General features: G+C 39.6%; 1 protein-coding gene across 1 annotated transcript in view; it reads left to right on the top strand.

Moving 5' to 3' along the window:
* Nucleotides 1-21,856, top strand: part of LOC311287956 (globoside alpha-1,3-N-acetylgalactosaminyltransferase 1-like) — a 59,160-nt gene extending 37,304 nt beyond the window's left edge. The window contains exons 6-8 of the mRNA XM_084405083.1: nt 69-98; nt 211-348; nt 20,564-21,856. Coding sequence (XP_084261209.1) covers nt 69-98; nt 211-348; nt 20,564-21,254 — 859 coding nt within the window. The 3' untranslated portion in view covers nt 21,255-21,856. The remainder of the gene's footprint in view (nt 1-68; nt 99-210; nt 349-20,563) is intronic.
* The last annotated feature ends 2,126 nt before the right edge of the window (nt 21,857-23,982 follow it).

Below are 23,982 nucleotides of genomic sequence, written 5' to 3' on the forward strand. Positions count from 1 at the left end.
TTGCGTGTAGATAATTACAAGACATCACAACTGTTCACAAGTGATTATTTTTTGTATTTTTTTTACAGGCTTTCTTACAACCAGCCCAGTGTACTGGGGTAAGAACATAAACAGTTCTTTTTTTTATACATATATTTTTCTTTTATACAACTATGTATTTGGATTTGGATTTGATGCATATGAATGTGAATTTCCTAATTTAAAAAACAGCCCAGATGGCAACATTTTTCCCTTGGCACCATGGTTTGCCCCAGTTGTACGGGAAGGAACTTTTGATCCAACATTGATTGATTCAATCTACAAACAACAAAACATCACCATAGCAACTACAGTCTTCGCTCTTGGAAAGTAAGTATTTATCTCTCCTATCTCTGATCTTCATTGACTTTAAATTTAAACAATATTAAATAAACCAGAATGCCCTTTCAGCAATGCTTATGCTTACGTTAAGTACCACATTTTTTCAATTCAATCTTCAATCGGCCTGTATTTCGGTCTTTCAACGCAGGCCACAACAACTTCACCAGGCTTTTCGGTCCCTGGCCAAACCTATCCAGTCTCTGCCGATGTTTTGTCTGAGCGAGTCCCGCCATCGGGTTGCGGGGTGGCCGAACAGTCTTTTGATGTCGAGTGGCAGCCATTCGGTCGCGGCCCATGTCCATCGCCCGTCCGAACTCCTGGTCATGTGTTCGGCCTGGTTGACGGCATCCTTGACCTTGCTCGTCTTAGTAGCTCGTTGGTGATGTGGTACATCCTCTTGATGCCGACCATCTGCCGCTCAAGGGCGCGTTCGGTCACTGCCAGCTTCTACCTATCGGCCGCGTCCAGCAATCAGGTCTCGGCCCCGGTAGGATGGTGCTGTTGAACAGGTGGGCGTGCAGGGGGGGCATCGGCCGTGTTGGTGACCACCTCTGCTATGGACGCATAGCTGACCCAGGCGGCCCTCTGTTGGCGTGCCAGATCGCGGTTGTTCTTGTGCCCAGCAGTCAGCTCCTGACCATGGTAGACGTAACTGTCGACCTGCTCGATCTCCTTCTGGCTGATAAGGATGTTGTTGTTGGCGGCCTGGGGGTGTTGTGGTTTCAATCTTTTTGGGAAATCACTTCTCAGAGATCTTTGATGCCATAAATATTAGGCTTTTTCACAAACAAAGCCTGAACGCCCTTCTGCAGAAAGGCGCTCCAGATCAGTGGCAAGCTTCTCACATATATACCTACATCCCTTCCAAAAATGGTAATACATTCTATAGATATTTTGAGAAATATTTTGTGCCATGTGACATTACTGAAATAGAATTCTCTGTTGCATCAGCCTTCAGGCTTCCAAAGTCAAACCCAAAGACACACACACAGAAAGGAAAGAATAGAACCGTCCATCGGATGAGACGTTAAACCGAGGTCCTGACTCTCTGTGGTCATTAAAAATCCCATGGCATTTCTCGTAAAGAGTAGGGGTGTAACCCCGGTGTCATGGCCACACACCATTGGCCCTTACCAATCATGGCCTCCTAATAATCCCCTTACATTGAATTGGCTCTATCACTCTCTCTCCTCTCTCCACCTATATCCGGTGTGTGGTGAGCGCACTGGCGCCGTTGTACTGTGGCTGCCGTCGCATCATCCAAGTGGATGCTGCACACTGGTGGTGGTTGAGGAGAGATCCCCTGACATGATTGTAAAGCGCTTTGGGTGTACAGTAGTACATATGAAAGCGCTATATAAATGCCCGATTCTATTCTAATAGTGTACAAATATATAGCTAAATTACTTATTTTCAAAATAATAAAATCTTCAACAGGGGTTGCGCATCCACTTTGTCTTGGTTCATCTTCATCATCTGACCACTGCGCCGGCCTGGTTGAGCTGGTCAAGTCGCAGCTACACTGACTCGCCGATTAGGACGATGTCGATGGCTGAGCCACTGGCAGTTAACGCTGATACTCTTGTTGTCCCAGTCGAGCTGTCGAAAGACACGTTCTAGACATGCCGTGAACAGCTTGGGCGAGATGGGGTTAACCTGCTTGACTCCTCTGGCGATAGGGATGCACAGTGGCCGGTCAAACGATGTTAGTGGCGCATCCGATGTTCAGCTCCTGCAAAAGGGCCACGTACTCGTCGGTGACGCCCTGTTGTTGGAGAGCGAGCAGTACGGCGTTGATCTCCACGTTGTCGAAGGCCTTCTCGTAGTCTATTAAGGCCAGCACCAAGGGCATCTTGTACTCCCGGCAGCGTTCGAGCAGATGGTTCAGCACGTGGATGTGGTCCATCGTGCTGTAGCCAGACCGGAAGCCGGCCTGTTCGGGTGACTGCTGTTCGTTCAACTGCCTGGCTAGTCAGTTGTACAGCACCTTGGTGAAGACCTTGTACGTGGTCGGCAGGAGCCAGATGAGCCGATAATTGCTCAGCTGTTCGCGGTCACCCTTCTTGTACAGCAGCATTGTCTTGGCCGTCTTCCGTTGATCCGGTGTTTGTCTCTGCGCCATGTAGTGGCTGAAACGGCTGGTCAATGCTGCCCAGAGCGTCGGTCCTCCCTCCTTGAGCAGCTCGGCCTCAATTGACGGGATGGCTGGTATGGCGTTGTGCTGCATTTCGGGCGGATTGACTGGCGTCTTTCTGGCAAACAGGTCCGTGTAGAAACGGCTGCATGCCCAGCCGGGTTCTTGTCGTCCGTCTGGTCTGGTGTCTTTACCGCCGGCACCTGCACGCGCTTCAGCTGCATCAGCCGTCCGCACTTCTTCAAACTCCTCTTCTGCTCGGCCGCCGCTAGCAGGCGGCTGCACTTGTACTGCTCCAGGTCGGTTTTGAGCCACGCCCTGACCAGCTTGCACAGCAGACCGCATTCCACATGGTCTGTGCTGTCCGATCTCATTTGCCGCCTTTTCAGCAGGAGGGCTTTGGTGTTGTCCGATATTCGGCTGGTCTGGTCTTTTGTGCATGGCTTTGCAGCAATGTTGTGTGCCTTTCGCAGCCGCTCTGTGAACTGGTCCCAGTTGCTCATGATGTCCTCGTCGGTCTGCGCCCAGTCGGCACTGTCAACATAGTGCCGGAAGATGATCGGGTCAATAGCTGTCTGCCGTTGTGCCTTGTTGCTGGCTGTTAGGCACGCTGCAATCGGTGGTTGCTACCTGTGCAGAACGCTTTGTCGATGACAGAGATGTATTGGAGGAGGCGGCGGTGGCTGCAGAGGATGTAGTCGAGTTCGTTTATCGTAGTGCCGTTTGGCGACAGCAACGGCCGAGGCGCTTCTGGAGGAGGCTGTTGCCGATGTAAGGCGACTGGACTCGGCCATGGCTGCCAGCCGCTCGCCCCGGTCATTCCAGTCGCCGCTGCTGAAGGGGCCAACAAACTTCTCTTTGTCGAGCCCCCGCCCCACCTTGGTGTGTTGCGCGGGGTACGATGGCTGCTTCGACGACCTCGTAGAACTGCTCGATCTCGTCGTACTCGGCTGCTGTGGTCGGCGCATATACCTGCACGATGCGGATGGTCGTCTTGTCGTCATAATAATAATTATTATAATACTTATATTAATAATATATATATATATTTTTATAATAATAATAAAGTTATTGTCCAGATAAATTTAGTTTTGATTGATTCACTTCAGTCGCAACGATCATTAGTTATTAACTTAGGGGCCGCTAACACGACACCATTAAGTTCTCTTAAGTTCTCTCTACGCAAACTTTAAAAACGCGAACCTGTGAGAACGCTGATGGTGTGCACGTGTATTACGAGTTCAGTCTCTAGGTATGCGCGTTTGAATATATGTGTGCAGGCGTGTAGTCCTTCCCTACAAACCAACCCTCAACAAACTACTTGCCTGGCCTTAAAATGTATAATACAGAATTTTTATCGCTTCCGCGTAGCCACGTGAACCGGAATTATCCCGACAACGCTTTATCTGTAGAGAGGTAAAGGGAGGGGAGGGAGGCCTTCACAGGGGAGAGACTAGTTGACACTTCAGGACTGCGTTGTCGTCACGTCCAGGCGCAGGTCCTTCATCAGATCTGGATACGGCCTGGATCCGGCGGACTTCGATAAACCTCGGGATAAAATTGTATCTAATTTTTTTAATTATAAACACTAATATTAGCGTAGATGCTATTCTTTTTCTGATGTAAGGAGTACATCAGGATTTATGGGGAGTGTTCCCGGTTCCGGCTGATCTAATCTATGCAGCCTAACATTGAATTATAGAAGTCTATAATGTGTTATGTGTATTTTAGGTCAAAAATGTTAGGAAGACTGTTACAAAGTTTTGGTGCTTAATAGGAAAAGGATCTTCCGCCAGCAGTCGATTTTGATATCAACTGGCCGGAATTTTGAGATCGCAATAGACGTGAAGGATTATAATGCGTTAAGAGATCGCTGAAGTACTGCGGAGCTAAACCATTTAGTGCTTTGTAAGTAATCAGCAATATTTTAACATTTTACCGATGTTTAATAGGGAGCCAATGCAGTGTTGACAGAACGGGGCAGATATGGTCATACTCTTCCTGGTTCTGGTAAGAACTCTAGCTGCTGCGTTTTGGACCAGCTGTAGTTTATTTGTTCAGCTTGCTGGGCAACCACCCAAAAGAGCATTAAAATAATCTAGCCTTGATGTCATGAACGCATGAACTAATTGTACCGCATTTGTCAATGAGAGCATATGACGTAATTTAGATATATTTTTAAGATGGAAAAATGCAGTTTTACAGATACTAGACACGTGACTTTCAAATTAAAGATTGGTATCAAAGAGCTCACCCAGGTTCCTAACTGGCGACAACGACTTGACAGAGCAGCCATCAAGTGTTAGACAGTATTCTAGGTTATTACGTGAGGAAGTTTTGGTAACATTTTACAATACGGGTGCACTAATCTGCATTAATTCATGCTTAACTAATGCACAGATAATCATGTGTTAATGTATGACTTATGAAGAACTAAACCATTAAATAATGATTATTGCATCAGTAACTAATAAAGATTCTAAATGATTAATAGATTAAGTAATATATGAATTGCTATTAATTAAATGTGTCATAATGTATTAATTCCTTAATAACTTATTTTATTAACTAAAAGTGTAAATTAATGTGTTAATTACCACAGTTGGTCAAGGCAATGTACTTCAACTTCCAGCTGTCTGCTTTAATTAATCATTAATTAATGATATGCAAATGTATCATTATGTTATGACTTTACTTGTTGAGGCACATGACTATTAAGTAATATGCCATTTTGGTGCCATGTAAACCCATAAATTGCATATTACTTAACAAATTAGTTAATAGTCATGTGCCTCAACAAGTAAAGTCATAACATAATGATACATTTGCATATCATTAATTAATGATTAATTAAAGCAGACAGCTGGAAGTTGAAGTACATTGCTTTGACCAACTGTGGTAATTAACACATTAATTTACACTTTTAGTTAATAAAATAAGTTATTAAGGAATTAATACATTATGACACATTTAATTAATAACAATTCATTTATTACTTAATCTATTAATCATTTAGAATCTTTATTAGTTGCTGATGCAGTAATCATTAATTAATGGTTTAGTTCTTCATAAGTCATACATTAACACATGATTATCTGTGCATTAGTTAAGCATGAATTAATGCAGATTAGTGCACCCGTATTGTAAAGTGTTACCGAAGTTTTTTGTCCAATAATTAGAACATCTGTTTGTAACGAGGTATGTTGTTACGGGAAGAAGGAGGCGGGAACCGGCGAACATTTAAAGACTTTTAATGACAAAAATAAAACAAATACAAAAATGAAAGTAAAAGCCAGCAGTCCCTCACGGACGACTGCTGGCAACACAGAACATCAAATAAAACACAGGCCTGTTCCTCTCTCTCTCTTCACTGTCGTCGCTCCTCCTTTATGCTTCCGCTCCTCCGTGAGAGATGCGAGACCGGTGCGTCGCGCACGTGTCGCTCATTATCAATCACGCCACCGGCCTCGCGCCGTCCTCCCACGGCCCTCGACCTCGTCGTGCTCGCCACACTGTTTTTTCAGAATTAAGTAGTAGGAAATTACTAGTCATTACATTTTTTATATCAGCTATACATTCCGTTAATTTTGTGAATTGGTAAGTTTCGTCAGGGCTTGAAGAAATATAGAGCTGAGTATTATCAGCATAACAGTGAAAACTAATGCCATGCTTCCTAATGATATCACCCAAGGGCAGCATGTACAGAGTGAACAGCAACGGTCCTAGTACTGAGCCTTGTGCTAAGCCATACTGAACTTGTGATCGATAAGAGATCTCTTCATTTACTGCTACAAACTGATAACGGTCAGATAAGTATGATTTAAACCATGCTAATGCAATTCCACTAATGCCAACATAATTTTTGAGTCTATTTAAAAGAATGTTGTGGTCAATAGTATCAAATGCAGCACTAAGATCGAGTAACACCAATAGCGAGATACAACCATGATCGGATGATAAGAGCAAATCATTTGTGACTCTAATGAGAGCAGTCTCAGTACTATGGTACGGTCTAAATCCTGACTGAAAATCCTCGCAGATATAATTTCTTTCTGAAAAGCAACATAGTTGTGAGCAACATAGTTGTGAGGATACCGCCTTTTCTAGTATCTTTGACAGAAAAGGTAGATTCGAGATCGGCCTGTAATTGACTAATTCTGTACAATCAAGTTGTGTTTTTTTAACAAGCGGTTTAATCATAGCCAGCTTAAAAGTTTTTCGTACGTATCCTAATGACAAGATGAATTAATGATATTAAGAAGATGATCTATGACCTCTGGAAGCATCTCTTTCAGGAGTCGGTATAGGGTCTAACATACATGTTGTCGATTTAGATGATTTAACAAGTTTAGAAAATGTTTCCTCTCCTATAGCAATGAATGAATCGAATTTTTCCTTTGGGAGACTACAATGCACTCCCTGATGCGATACTGTAGTAGACGGTTGCATAGTTATAATTTTCTCCCTGATATTATCAATTTTATAAGTGAAGAAGTTCATAAAGTCATTACTGCTGTGCTGCTTGGAAACTTCTGGGCTTGAAGCTTTATTATTCTTTAGTTTAGTCACTGTTTCAAATAAATACCTAGTGTTTTGTTTATTTTCTTCTAATAGGGTTGAAAAATAAGCAGATCTAGCAGCTCTTAAGGCCTCTCTGTATGCAATCGAGCTCTCCTTCCATGAAATGCGAAATACCTCTAGTTTTGTTTTCTTCCAGTTGCACTCCATTTTTCTGGCTGCTCTCATAAGGGCCTGAGTGTGCTCGTTGTACCACGGCATTGGACTTTTTTCTTTAATCTTTTTTAAGCGCAACGGAGCAACTGTGTCTAAAGTGCTGGAAAAGAGAGAGTTAAAAGTTTCTGTCACAATATCAAGTTCTTCTAAGCTATCTGGGATGCTGAGATGCTGAAACTGATCAGGAAGATTATTAATAAAGCAATCTTATTTGTTGAACATCAATACAAATTTGAACCTTAGATGGGTTTGGAAATTTTTTGTATTTCCTAATTCAGGTAACAGACACAGTCTCTATATGATGATATCTAGGTGAAAGAGGCTCTATGTGATGGGATTTATCTGACCTTGGTGACGTGAGACAGCTAGCAGACGGTCGATTTAGTCAGTCTGTCTGCTTCCTGACCTGAGCCCCAATTCATGCTTGAGCTCTAAGACAATGTGCCATATTACTAGAGAGAAGAGCAGCACCATCCCAGGAGGGATGAATACCATCTCTTCAACAGGTCAGGTCTGCCCCAAAAACTTTTCCAATTGTCTATGAATTCTATTTTATTTTGCGGACACCACTTAGACAGCCAGCCATTGAGTGAGGACAGTCTACTTAGTGTCTCATCACTCCTGTGAACAGGAAGGGGGCCAGAGCAAATTACAGTGTCTGACATCGTACTTGCGAGTTTACACACCTCTTTAACATTCATTTTGGTGATTTCCGACTGGCGGAGTGGAACATCATTAGTGCCGATGTGAATAATAATCGTAGAGAATTTACGAATAACATTAGCCAGCACTTTGCTTTGATGTCAGGCACTCTGGCTCCTGGCAAACATGTGACTATGGTGGCTGGTGTCTCTGTTTCCACGTTCCGTGTAATAGAATCGCCAATAACTAGGGCACATTCAACAGGATTCACTGTGGGTGTTTCACTGAGAGGGGAGAACCTGTTTAATGTTGTAATCGGAACGGAAGAGCTGTGTTTTGTCCCGCGACTACAGAGCCTCACCGTCACCCAATTGCCCTGCTGCACGGGCTCTACTTCAGCCGGAACTGACCAATGGTACAGAGTTCACTAAGCTAGTCGCATCCAGAGCAGTATCTAAAGCCCTTGCACTCTTACTATCCTCGATTAAAGTTTGGATGCGTGTCTCTAGTTCTGAAATCAGCTTTACTATCTCCCTGCATTTATCACATGTAAATCCTGTGCTGACAGAGAAGGCTATGCTATACATGTTACATGAAGTGCAAGTGACAATAAGAGGAGAAGATGACATGACTCACCGGGTTTGTTGACTGATCCTACTCACCTAAGTTGTTTGATGAACTCGTAAAAGGCGCGAGAATAAATAAATAAATGAAGAGCGGACAGATGGCTAACAGGCTAGCGAATTACTAGCGTGTTGTGCTAGCAATGTCAGGTTAATGTGTGATGTTGAGTAAGCTATATTTAGCAAAATAAACGACAAGGAATGATAGTAAATAATGATTCAAAACAGAAAGATATCCGAAGCTTACAGACGTAAACCAACGCAGCAACTGCAACAACAGCAGCAGCAGCAGCAACGACAACACGGCAGACAGGAGCAATCGATCCAAGCAACAGCCCAACCTCACACAAGTCACAATTAATTAAATTATAATTTCCATTTGTGTAATTAAGTTTTCCTCAGCAGCCTAAGCATACCTAGACCTATAGAATTGTGCATAAAACAATTCATAAAGAAAATTAAAGCTGCAAGCAGCGATGAAAGGGCCCTCGCACCCGTGCCATCAACACTCGGTGGTTTTAGGAAGACAGAGCATGGTTGGGAAATGTACATTTAAGGAGGTATATATAGTAAGAGTATGTCAAAGTCAGTTACAAAATGTTTTGTATAATGGTGATAATAGCATGCTTCATGACTCAGCTAAGTGTTGCTAGCATGTTTAGTCTGTTTCTAGCATGCTCAGTACACAATAATTATGTGGTTAGTACTGCATTACTGTGTTAACCATGTCAGTTTCTGTTGCCAGTAGGTGGCGTTATGACTATAACTGAATATGAGCATGGATGTGTGTTCAGGACAGAACTCTTATCAAACGTGTGAAGTTTGGTGCAAATTGGACATTGCCTTCTTGAGTAACAACAAAGTCATGTTTCATTGAATTAGCATTCTTTAGCACTTAGCTAAGCATTGTTAGCATGTTTTAACATGTTTCTAGCATGTTTATAACTCAATGGCATTTTTAACATGTTGCTAGAACGGCATCAACGTGTTAAACATGTCACTTCCTGTTGCCAGTAGGTGGCGCTATTACTAGAACTGAACATTCTCATGCAGATGTGTTCAGGCCATGACTCTTATCAAAAGTGTGAAGTTTGGGGCAGATTGGACATTCCATGCCTGAGTTACAGCAAATTCCTATTTAATTGCAATAATAGCATGCTTTAGCACTTAGCTAAGAGTTTGCTAGCATGTTTTAGCATGTTTCTAGTATGTTGTTAGCATGTTTAACACTTGCTGGCACTTTTTTATATGTTATTAGGAGTCCATAACAGTGTTAACATGTCACTTCCTGTTGCCAGCAGTTGGCGCTATGACTGTAACTGAATATAAGCATGGTCATGTGTTCAGGACAGAACGCTTATCAAAAGTGTGAAGTTTGACGCAGATTGGACATTCCATGCCTGAGTTACAGCAAATTCATATTTAATTGCAGTAATATCATTCTTTAGCACTTAGCTAAGTGTTTGCTAGTATGTTTTAACATGTCTCTAGTATGTTGGTAGGATGTTTAGCACCTACTGGCATTTTTTTATATGTTATTAGGAGTCAAGAACAGTGTTAAACGTCACTTCCTGTTGCCAGCAGGTGGCGCTATGACTATAACTAAATATGAGCATGGACATGTGTTCAAGAGATAACTCTTATCAAACGTGTGAAGTTTGGGGTAGATTGTACATTGCCTTCTTGAGTAACAACAAAGTCCTGTTTCATTGAATTAGCATGCTTTAACACTTAGCTAAGTATTGCTAGCATGTTTTAATATGTTTCTAGCATGTTTAGAACTCAATGGCATTTTTAACATGTTGCTAGAACGGCATCAACGTGTTAAACATGTCACTTCCTGTTGCCAGTAGGTGGCGCTATTACTATAACTGAATTTGAGCATAGACGTGTGTTCAGGCCATGATTCTTATCAAACGTGTGAAGTTTGGGGCAGATTGGACATTCCATGCCTGAGTTACAGCAAATTCATATTTAATTGCAGTAATAGCATGCTTTAGCACTTAGCTGAGTGTTTGCTAGCATGTTTCTAGTATGTTGCTAACCTGTTTAGCACTTGCTGGCTCTTTTTTATATGTTATTAGGAGACCACAACAGTGTTAAACATGTCACTTCCTGTTGACAGCAGGTGGCGCTATTACTATAACTGAATATTCTCATGTAAATGTGTTCAGGCCATGACTCTTATCAAACGTGTGAAGTTTGGGGCAGATTGGACATTCCATGCCTGTGTTACAGCAAATTCCTATTTAATTGCAATAATAGCATGCTTTAGCACTTAGCTAAGAGTTTGCTAGCATGTTTTAGCATGGTTCTAGTATGTTGTTAGCATGTTTAACACTTGATGGCACTTTTTTTATATGTTTTTATATGTCCACAACAGTGTTTAACATGTCACTTCCTGTTGCCAGCAGGTGGCACTATGACTGTAACTGAATATGAGCATGGTCATGTGTTCAGGACAGAACGTTTATTAAAAGTGTGAAGTTTGGTGCAGAATGGACATTGCCTCCTTGCGTAACAACAACATCCTGTTTCATTGAATTAGCATGCTTTAGCACTTAGCTAAGTATTGCTAGCATGTTTTAACATGTTTCTAGCATGTTTAGAAGTCAATGGCATTTTTAACATGTTGCTAGAATGGCATCAACGTGTTAAACATGACACTTCCTGTTACCAGTAGGTGGCGCTATTTCTATAACTGAATATTCTCATGTAGATGTGTTCAGGACAGAACGCTTATCAAAAGTGTGAAGTTTGGGGCAGATTGGACATTCCATGCCTGAGTTACAGCAAATTCCTATTTAATTGCAATAATAGCATGCTTTAGCACTTAGCTAAGAGTTTGCTAGCATGTTTTAGCATGCTTCTAGTATGTTGTTAGCATGTTTAGCACTTGCTGGCACTTTTTTGTATGTTATTAGGAGTCCATAACAGTGTTAAACATGTCACTTCCTGTTGCCAGCAGGTGGCGCTATGACTATAACTGAATATGAGCATGGTCATGTGTTCAGGACAGAACTCTTATCAAACGTGTGAAGTTTGGGGCAGATTGGACATTCCATGCCTGAGTTACAGCAACTTCCTGTTTCATGGCGAAACATCGAAATTTGTCAGGCCGCCGAGGACCCGCCCTTCGACGAAAACTCAAGATCTTCGCAATTTAACGTCGCAAAGGCCTTAAGATTACACTCACCAAATTTGAAGATGATCAGATTAAAACTGTAGGAGGAGTTCGTTAAAGTACGAGGCCTGAAAATGGCAAAAACTGCACAAAAATCTGAGAGGAAGTTCAAAATGGCTGACTTCCTGTTGTGTTTAGGGCTATGCTCCAAGAGACTTTTTTGTAGGTATTAGGTCATTACATGTATGTACCGAATTTCGTGCACGTACGTGGAACGTTGCGGGAGGCGCACTCCGTTGAACTTTTATAGGTGGCGCTATCGAGCCATTTTGCCCCGTCCAATTCTGAAACCTATATCAGATGTAAATTTTCGCCAGTTCTGACGCGTGTGCAAAGTTTTGTGAGTTTTCGAGCATGTTTAGGCCCTCAAAAATGCAATTAAATGCGGAGAAGAATAATAATAATAATAATAATAATAAATATAGCTGCGAGCAGCGATGGCGGGCCCAAGCCGGTGGCACCGCCATCCTGGTGCCTTTAGTTACACTAAAGCCACCGGGGTGGCGGTGTCACCGGCTTGGGCCCTCCATCGCTGCTCGCAGCTATATTTATATATATATATATATATATATATATATAACAAAAAAATATATAATATATACATTATATATATGTAACAAAAAATAAATAAATAAATAATATATATATATATATATATATATATATATATATATATGGCGAGGCGAGGAACGGGCAGAGAAGAGCGAACGTTTTTGGACATTCATCATATTGCATTGGTTTTCATTTCTTGTCCTCAAACCGAGCACTAATCTGTTTATTTTTAAGTCACACAATCAAATGTATTTTTTAATGGTAGTATTATTTTATACAGAAATAAATTATTTATAATTCAGATGAGAATAAAGTTAGTGTTAATTAAAATTGTAAGGAAAACAAATATATTGATCTAAAATATACTATAATTTGCTGCAAATAGGTTGACTATTTATATTTATTATTATATTTTATTACGGCTGTAATGAACCGGCTGCAATGCTGCAATGCACAGTGTGTGTGTGTGTGTGTGTGTGTGTGTGTGTGTGTGTGTGTGTGTGTGTGTGTGTGTGTGTGTGTGTGTGTGTGTGAGGCGTGGGCGCGATCGAACAGTGGAAACATAAAAACATAGGCTACTCCGTCGGTTTGTTCATACAGGACATCATTTAAACTGCACTGTGTTTACTTATATTTATGTACACTCGCAATAAAACACAACATTGTGCTTTTGTAAAAAAACATTCAAGCAATCCCACCCCCGAAATGGCGCTATTTTTTAAATGAAACTAAAATGCTCACGGCTGCATGGGCAATAACACGTCTACAGCGAGGAATGAGCAAAACAGAGTGAATGTTTTTTAGTTAATTCCTACTGGACGTCCGTATTTCACTTTCGCTCATCATATACTCACCCTCATGTTGTTTTAATCCTTTATGAATTTCTTTCTTCTGCTGAACAGAAAGGAAGATATTTAGGAGAATGTCAGTAACCAGACAGTTTCTGATCCCATTGACTTCCATAGTAGGAAAAAAATGTATACTATGGAAGTCAATGAGACCAGAAACTGTCTGGTTACTGACATTCTTCTAAATATCTTCATTTCTGTTCAGCAGAAGAAAGAAATTAATAAAGGATTGAAACAACATGAGGGTGAGTGATGACAGAATTTTCAATTTAAAGTGGAGTATCCCTTTAAGTTAGCGATTTAAAAGCCCCCGCCGCGGTGTCACACATCGATTAACCAGTGGGAAAAAAATTCTCAGTCACATCGCTATTATATTAATATATAAATACAATATGCAATGTGCCTACCTGATTTTGAACACAAGAGGGCAGTATAGCCCTATGTATGACTTTTTTTTTTACTAAATAGCGCATTCTGGCTGATTTTAAAATTGTACATATTTCTTGAATTGAAAAAAACTGAATAAACCCAAAACTAGTTCTGTTTCGGTTTAGTTCTGATATTTGTATAATTTTATATAAAAATAAATGGTGTATAATTACATTTTAAGAAGATATGAGATGTTTTCTGATTCCTTTTTTGACATTATTTTAATCCCTCGCCATGTCAAAACCGTTTGAAATATTTAATATCCGTTCACAATTTAGCATCTTTAATGTATTTTCATCGTGTTAAAAAAGTTTGGTGTGAATAAAAAAAAAAACACTTAGCAGGAGTGGGTAAAAAGCAGAGGCTGAATTTGCAAATAAATCCACATTCAAACCAAAATATCTGACTTCCTATTGGTCGAAGCTAATAACTGTATATTAGAAAGTTGTCCGGCTCGATGAGACCAATGTACGTACTGATTTTTGTAACTGTGGGTAAAACTAACCCCCCCACTTTTGTCAAAAGCATTTTGAAAGTGACACACTTCCTGCTGCCAGTTGGTGGCGCTATAACTTTGACTCACAATAGTTACATCCATCTGATCGGCCTCTTACCACGAACACACTGGTGAAGTTTCATCAAGATCAGTTAATGTATGCAGAAGTTATACCACTTCGTGTTTCTCTTTTCTCGCCATAAATTCGTTTCCTCGCCATGACCAAACCGTTCAGGATATCAAAAATCCGTCCGCAATTTAGAATCCTCAATGTCTTGACTTCATGCACACCGAGTTTTGTGGGGATTGGATGAATTCTCTAGGAGGAGTACTTCGCATTCCACAGCAAGAGTTTTCCAAACAACCCATAATAGCCGACTTCCTGTTGGGCTGGCGTAAAACTTGACTGGGGGAAAGTTGTTCGGCCCGATGAGATCTATATGTGTACCGAGTTTCATATTAATTAATGCAAGCGTGTTTGATCTATGGACCAAGTTTTGGGACCCCGTTCAAGGGGGCGCTGTTGAGCCCCCCTGCCACGCCCGGGTACCAGCTTCAGCCCGTCCCTGATGGCAGGGGGTTCTGACTTGTGTGCAAAGTTTCAAGAGTTTTTGAGCACGTTAAGGACCCCAAAAGCCCCTGAAACCTTGATTAACAATATAAAAGCAATAGTCAAATCCCCCCCTCCCCTCACACACACAGAGACACAGAGAGAGGGAGAGAAAATTCTTCAGAAAATCCACATTCAAACCAAAATATCTCTCTTCCTGTTGGTCGGAGGTAGTTAATGTCAATTAGAAAGTTGTCCGTCTTGATGAGAACAATACACATACCAAGTTTTGTTGCTGTTGATAAAACTAACCCCCCCACTTATGACTAAAGGTGGCGCTACTGAGCCCCTCACCACGCCCGTTTCTGAAACTTTGCACATGTCTACGGGCTAATAAATGTAATGTGTCTGTCGAGTTTCATCCAATTTCAAGTATGTTAAGAGTCTCAAAAGCATCAAAAAAGAATATTAAAGTTTGAAGCGTTGCCATGGCAACAGTATTAAAGATATCAAAAATCCTTTCACAGGTCTACATCTGCCGTGTGTTTACATTATACACATAAAGTTTGAAGCAAATCGGGTAAAAATAAGAGGGTGATTTCAAAGCATTTTGAAAGTGACACACTTCCTGCTGCCAGTTGGTGGCGCTATAACTTTGACTCACAATAGTCACATCCATGTGATCGGCCTCTTACAACGAACACACTGCGGAAGTTTCATCAAGATCAGTTAATGTATGCAGAAGTTATAACACACTTCCTGTTTATCTTTTCTCGCTATAAATTCGTTTCATCGCCACGGCCAAACCGTTCGAGATATCAAAAATCCGTCCGCAATTTAGCATCCTCAATGTCTTGACTTCATGCTGACCGAGTTTGGTGTGGATCGGATCAATTCCCTAGGAGGAGTACATTAAATTCCACAGCATGCGTTTTTCAAACAACCCATAATAGCTGACTTCCTGTTGGGCAGAGCTAATAACTTAGAGTGCGAAAGTTGTTCGGCCCGATGAGATCTATATGTGTACCGAGTTTCATACTAATACGTTCTTGTATGTGTCCAAGATTTAAGATTGTGTTCTAGGGGGCGCTGTTGAGCCCCCCTGCCACGCCCCGGTACCAGCTTCAGCCCGGCCCTAATGGCCGCGGGTTCTGACCTACGTGCAAAGATTCATGAGTTTTTGAGCACGTTAAAGGCCCCAAAAGCCCCCGAACCCTTGAAGAACAATAATAATAATAAATATAGCTGCGAGCAGCGATTACGGGCCCAAGCCGGTGGCACCGCAACCCCGGTGCCTTTAGTTACCTAAAGGCACCGGGGTGGCGGTACCGCCGACTTTGGCCCTCCATCGCTGCTCGCAGCTATATTTATATATATATATATATATATATATATATTATACAAACATATATATATATATATATATATATATATATACACACCGTTCAGAAGTTTGGGGTCAGGAAGATTTTTTATGTTTTTAGGAGAAGTCTCTTCTGCTCACTAAGGCTGCATTTATTTGATTAAAAATACAAACAAAAACAGTAATATTGTGAAATATTATTCCAATTTAAAACAGCTGTTTTCCATTTTAAAATATTTTACACTGTAATTAATTTATGTGATCAAAGCTGAGTTTTCAGCATCATTACTCCCGTCTTCAGTGTCACATGATCCTTCAGAAATCATTCTAATATGATGATTGATGGTCAATAAATATTAATTATTATTTTCAATGTTGAAAACAGTTGTGTACAGATTTTTTTTCAAAATGCGTTGATGAATGTAAAGTTCAAAAGAACAGCATTTATTTCAAATATAATTTTTTTTAACATTATAAATGTCTGTACTGTAACTTTTGATCAGTTTAACTCATTCTCGATGAATAAAAGTATTGATTTATTTTATTTCTTTCCCCCAAAATTTAAATTTAAATTATTACTGACCCCAAACTTCTGAACGGTAGTGTTTAATGTTACAAAAGCTTTAGATTTCAGATAAATGCTGTTCTTTTGAACTTTCTATTCATCAAAGACTGTACACAACTGTTTTCGACATTTAAAATAATAATGAATGTTTCTTGAGCATCAATCATCATATTAGAATAATTTCTGAAGGATCATGTGACAGTGACGACTGGAGTAATGATGCTGAAAACTCAGCTTTGATCACAGGAATAAATAACAGTTTAAAATATATTAAAATAGAAAGCAGCTGTTTTAAATTGGAATACTATTTTACAATATTACTGTTTTTGTTCGTATTTTTAATCAAATAAATGCAGCCTTGGTGAGCAGAAGAAACTTCGCTTAAAAATCTTACTGACGCCAAACAGTAGTGTATATATATTATATTAAAATGTAAGGGATAAGACACAGGTAATTTTACTTGCCTGACCTGATTAGAACAATGAAAAAACTTAAATGAAAAAATGGAATCACTAAAACGAGGGCGCGATTGAACAGTGGACACATAAAAACATACTGTAATTTTGTTCAGAACATCATTCAAACTGCAAAGTGTTAACTTATATTTTTGTACAGTAGCAAAAAACACAACATTGTGCTTTTTTAAAATACATTTAAGCAATCCGCCTAGAAAATGAAACTAAAATGCTCACGGCTGCACAGGCATTCATAATGGTGCGCGTCCTCAGCGAGGAACGAGCAGAACAGAGTCAACGTTTTTTAGGTCATTCCTCCTTCCATAGAAATTTATTGAAAACGCTCGCTCTGCTCCGCACCATTATCAATGTCCGTGCGGACGAACATATTTTACTTTCGTTTTTAAGTTAGCGATTAAAAAGCCCCCAGCGGTGTCACACGTCAGTTAACCGGTGGTAAAATATTCCCACCGTCACATACCTAGTATATTTTTATATAGATATAATAGGCCTACCTGATTTTGAACACAAGAGGGCAGTATAGCACTATGTTTGACTTTATTTATTTATTGTTTAGACTAAACAACCATTCTGGCAGTTTTTAAACTTAAACTTCATTCTTAAATTGAAAAAAAAGAATAAAATGAGTTAAGTTCTGATATTTGTATACTTTTATATAGTAATAAATGGTGTATAATTACATTTTTAGAATATATGACCCTTTGAGTGTTAGCTTTTTAGACAATACTTTAATCCCTCGCCATAGCAAAACCGTTTGAGATATTTATTATCCGTTCACAATTTAGCATCATTAATATATTTTTATCATGTTGAAAAAGTTTGGTGGGAATAAAATAAACCACTTAGATAAAGGTGGCTAAAAATTCAGAGGCTGATTTTGCAAAAAAATCCACATTCAGACCAAAATATCTGACTTCCTGATGGTCAGAGCTAATGACTTTAAATTAGAAAGTTGTCCGGGTCGATGAGATCAATATATTAACTTTTTTTTACTGTAGTTAAAACTAACCCCCCCACTTTTGTCAAAAGCATGTTGAAAGTGACACACTTCCTGCTGCCAGTTGGTGGCGCTATAACTTTGAATCACAATAGCTACATCCATCTGATCGGCCTCTTACCACGAACACACTGCTGAAGTTTCATCAAGATCAGTTAATGTATGCAGAAGTTATTCCACTTCGTGTTTCTCTTTTCTCGCCATAAATTCGATTCCTCGCCACGGCCAAACCGTTCGAGATATCAAAAATCCGTCCGCAATTTAGCATCCTCAAAGTCTTGACTACATGCACACCGAGTTTGGAGGGGACACGGTGAATTTTCTAGGAGGAGTATTTCACATTCCACAGCAAGCGTTTTCCAAACAACCCATAATAGCCGACTTCCTGTTGGGCTGGCGTAAAACTTGACCAGGGGAAAGTTGTTCGGCACGATGAGATCTATATGTGTACCGAGTTTCATATTAATTCATGCAAGCGTGTTTGATATATGGACCAAGTTTTAAAACCCCGTTCAAGGGGGCGCTGTTGAGCCCCCCAGCCACGCCCGGGTACCAGCTTCAGCCCGGCCCTGATGGCCGTGGGTTCTGACCTGTGTGCAAAGTTTCAAGAGTTTTTGAGCACGTTAAGGACCCCAAAAGCCCCTGAAACCTTGATTAACAATGTAAAAGCAATAGTCAAATCCCCCCCCCCCCCCTCCCCTCACACACACACAGACACAGAGAGAGGGAGAGAAAATTCTTCAGAAAATCCACATTCAAACCAAAATATCTCTATTCCTGATGGTCGGAGATGGTTAATGTAAATTAGAAAGTTGTCCGTCTTGATGAGAACAATACACATACCAAGTTTTGTTGCTGTTGATAAAACTAACCCCCCCACTTATGACTAAAGGTGGCGCTACTGAGCCCCTCACCACGCCCGTTTCTGAAACTTTGCACATGTCTACTAGGTAATAAATGTAATGTGTCTGTCGAGTTTCATGCAATTTCAAGCATGCTAAGAGTCTCAAAAGCATCAAAAAAGAATATTGATGTTTGATGCGTTGCCATGGCAACAGTATTAAAGATATCAAAAATCCTTTCACAGGTCTACATCTGCCGTGTGTTTACATTATACACATAAAGTTTGAAGCAAATCGGGTAAAAATAAGAGGGTGATTTCAAAGCATTTTGAAAGTGACACACTTCCTGCTGCCAGTTGGTGGCGCTATAACTTTGACTCACAATAGTCACATCAATGTGATCGGCCTCTGACCACGAACACACTGCTGAAGTTTAATCAAGATCAGTTAATGTATGCAGAAGTTATAACACACTTCCTGTGTCCCATTATTCGCCATAAATTCGTTTCCTCGCCTCGGCCAAACCGTTCGAGATATCAAAAATCCGTCCGCAATTTATCATCCTCAATGTCTTGACTTCATGCACACCGAGTTTTGAGGCGAATGGATGAATTTCCTAGGAGGAGTACATCAAATTCCACAGCATGCGTTTTCCAAACAACCCATAATAGCCGACTTCCTGTTTGGCTGGCGTAAAAAGTAAAAGTACGAAAGTTGTTTGGCCCGATGAGATCTATATGTGTACCGAGTTTCATATTATTATATGCAAGCGTGTTTGATTTATGGACCAAGTTTTCGGACCCTGTTCAAGGGGGCGCTGTTGAGCCCCCCTGCCACGCCCGGGTACCAGCTTCAGCCCGGCCCTGATGGCCGCGGGTCCTGACCTGTGTGCAAAGTTTTAAGAGTTTTCGAGCATGATAAGAGCCCCAAAAGTGCCCGAAAGGTTGACAGAAAAATAATAAATAATAATAATAAATAATCCTAACGAAAACAATAGGGCCTTCGCCCTTTCAGGGCTTGGGCCCTAATAATAATCCTAACGAAAACAATAGGGCCTTCGCCCCTTCAGGGCTTGGGCCCTAATAAACAGAGCAATTCCAAGAGGGTCCTCACACCATCGGTGCTCGGGCCCTAAAAATTATAATAATAAATCAGCACAATTAAACTCATTGCTGTCATCACTTGTGCAACATAGGCAATGATGTACATCCGAGTCCACAAAATGGAGGGAAGTTAGCGAGGGAAGGGCTTAAAAAAAAAAACTAATGTATCCTGTTTCTTGTTTCTGTTTGGTTAGTTGTAATTTTAGTTTGCATATGTTCTGTTACCTGTTCTTCACCCATTGCTCCTTGATTGTTATCAGCTGTTTTGTTAACCTGATTATTCCTTGTGTATTTAGCCCTCTTGTTTCCAGTGTTCAGTGTCAGGTCTTTTTCTTGCATGGATGTTTTGTCTTATGTCTGTATTCTTTTGTTATTATTGTTATTAAATAAACGTTTAGCTGCAATTGAACCATGTGGGGTATTCCAGAAAGCAGTTTATGCAGCATTTCTGGTTAAGGTTAAGTTTATGGTAATATTAAGTTAAGTAATATTTATTATGTTAAAATAAATGGATAACATTAACTTTCAGATCTAAAAGCAGAGGTAACTCAGGGTGAATGTACAATATATTTGAGTTCATTGTATGGTCTTTCTTAATAAACTGAGATTCTAATATTTTGCCAGTTTATTGCTTACAATTTTGTCACTCTCCCTCTGTTTTTCAGGTATACACAGTTTCTTAAAGATTTCCTGGAGTCTGCAGAGCAGAATTACTTTGTTGGATTTCGTGTGCATTATTATGTGTTCACTGATCAACCAGAACAGGTTCCTGCAGTGAAACTGAGTGAAGAACATACTTTGACGGTGTTGACAGTCCCTAGTTCTAACAGATGGCAGGATATCAGTTTGAGCAGGATGGCAAGACTGGAGAAACTGATTGAGAGTCGACTTTTCAATGAAGCCGACTATATTTTCAGCCTTGATGTGGATTCAAAGTTTTATGGTCGCTGGGGGGTGGAGACTTTGAGTCGTCTGGTAGGTGTCATACATCCTTGGTTTTATGTTACGGCTCGTGAACAATTCACATATGAACGCCGACCAGAGTCTCAAGCTTTCATTCCTTCTGCTGAGGGTGATTATTATTATGGCGGGGCTGTGATCGGTGGCTTAGTGAAAGACGTATATCAGCTTGTTAAAACCTGCCGGGAGCAGCTGGACATTGATGCATCTAAATCCATTGAGGCAGCATGGCAGGAGGAGTCTCATTTGAACAAGTACTTCCTTTATAACAAACCCACTAAACTGCTTTCACCCGAGTATCTGTGGGATGACAAAAAATCTAAACCAGAGGAGATCAAAATCATTCGCTTCTCTCAAGTTATCAAAAACTATAATGAAATTCGTCCAAACCCTTAGCAGCTGTTAACTGAAACATGCAAAAAACAAAACCTGCCAAATATTTTTCCATCAGCTGCACAACATCTATGCTGCCTGATGGATGAAATATATATTATCTGACTTCCCCTGGCTTCACTAAAGTGCAAAGAGCAGCTTCCCAGCTAACAAAAATATGTTCTTAGAATGTTTTGTTAACATTCCAATTAGGAATCTAACTTCTTAATATGGAAAAAAAAAAACTGGACGTTTTCAACGTTTTAAAAATATTCAGAAATAACGTTTTCATAACTTAATGGGAATGTTAGAAAAACATTCTAAGAACATATTTTTGTTATCTGGGAATGTTGTTCTAAGAACATTTTCTCTCAATATTACGAAAATGTATTTTAAGTATGAAAACATTATAAGACTTTTCAAAACCATTATTTTAGGAAGGTTTTTTCTAACATTTACACAACTTTTACATAACGTTGGTGATTCCCTGTTTCCTGGGTTATTCATCTCAAATGCTGGTTAAAACGCAATCAGCACTTGCATAGGTGAAGGGGATGGCAAAGAAAGGCACTTTGCATCTAAAAAGCAAACAAACTGGTGAAAGATTTGCATTGTTTTCTATTTATAAAAAAAAAAAAAAAACCTTATCTAATTGGGAGTGATGTAATTCTTATTCCCAAATGACAAATATTTGTACTTTGCAGAAGATTAATTTTTTTCACATTTAATTTAATTTTTATCTCTATGGGTTTGGGTTTCATCATACGTCAGTTTGGGGGGGTGACTTAAAATAAGCCCTACATTTTTACATAGGGCTATATTTATTATATTTATTATTTATTATATTTTATTGTATTTTTACAGCTTAAAACGTTCTGGCCCACTTCGAGCACTCGCCAAAACAAGAACATACTGACTATAACTGTAACAACAACTAAAAAAGAAAAATGAAATCTGACTGGGGACTTTTAATGGTGAAATATAAAAATAAATAAAAATAATACTATACTGTATCATTCAGTCACCCTTATGTCATTTCAAACCTGTATAACTTCCATCTGTGGAACACAAAAGAGGATAGCCTATTTGTTAAAAAGCTTGTTTTAATTTTTTTTAATAAAAAAAAAAAAAAAAATTTGCTTTAACCACAACTCAAATCCTCAGAGTACAAACCTCACCAGACAAATGTCTTCAATGATTCAAATCATCATGAACATGTAAATATAGGCTATATGGTTCTAAAAGAAACAAATTAATGTGTTGCTCAACAAGCACCTCTAATGTGTAGCTAAGTAATCTCAAAGTGATATTTTAACAACAGACTTTAGTAGATACTGCAATTAATGACACTAGATGTAATACTGACAGACTATCTTTCGGACAGCAAGCGTAATAGATTATCAAAAAAGAAACAGGGACTTGGTTTTATGCATCAGTTGTTGATTAGATTTTGTTGATCACACTACTCCCAAAAGAGGCAGATGAATGCTAGCTTGCAGGGGATGGTTTAAGATGAATGGCTGATTGGAGAAGTCCTGCACAAGTCACCATGAGAGAGGTTTTTTTTTTTTTTACCAGAAGGTCCCATTAATTATTTTTTTTTATTTTTTTAATGAAACAGATGAATTGTCAGATCTATGACATGCATTTAGAAACTAGATAGGGTGAATATTTATTTCATGCCGACTTTATAATCTGACCAACTAGCAGTTAGCCAATGGGTAATGTCTTACTTTTTAGATTCAAATAAAAGACTAATCTACATTTTTATGTAACTGACTTTTAAAGTTATGACCTGTTTTAAAGAAAATAAAAAAAACTTTTAAAACTTGTAAGACTTGTCTAAGCAGTTTATACAATCGGCCTTGATCGCTTGCAATGATTCCTGTGCAAGGGCTGTGCAACGATTAATAGCGATTAATCGCATCCAAAATAAAAGTTTGTGTTTGCATAATATGTGTGTGTGTACTGTGTATAATTATTTTATATATATATATATATATATATATATATATATATATATATATATATAAATACACACACATGCATGTATTTAAGAAAATGTTGTTATTGTAATGATAAATCACGAGGTTCCATCTGAGGGTGGCATTTCATTCACTTCACCCAACCCCCAAAATAGAAGGCAGCGCAGGAAGGGTCATAATAAAAAACCTGTAACTAATAATGCTGCAGATGTGCTTTCTGGGTTACTAAAACACATGACTGTTTAACATTACTGTATTGAATTAAGAGTTTTTGCCGATTGCTGCTACTTTCAGAATCACATGAGAGAGCGATGAGAAGGTTTCTTTGTCTATATATACAGAGAGGCTATTGTATCTTCTGGGGAAGTACCGCTGACTGGACAATCATGCGGAGATCGAGAAAATTGTTACAGTCAAGCTGAAGACAGCAGTTGTTCATGTAATGTTGAGATCATGTGTGCCTTACAGTAAATATGATGAAGACACCTGAAATCGGACTATAAAAGGAAGAGGACCAAAAAGATTCGACGCTCGTCCTTGCATCCTCAACTCGGAACTCCAGCTTTTCCGAGCGCAAGAAGCCATATGCTCTAGCTAAATATTCCTCTGTTAGACTAGTACTTATATTATAATCTGTAACAAGTATTCTTTTTACTTTGATTCTTTTAATAAATATTGTTAAACATTTATTATAATCATTGGACTGGAACTTGGATTTTTGAGTACTCTTTCTTCACACGGGATCAGGAAGACCCACAACTGAAGAA

The sequence above is a fragment of the Rutilus rutilus genome (genome assembly GCF_951802725.1).
Source record: "Rutilus rutilus genome assembly, chromosome: 3".
NCBI lineage: Eukaryota > Metazoa > Chordata > Actinopteri > Cypriniformes > Leuciscidae > Rutilus > Rutilus rutilus.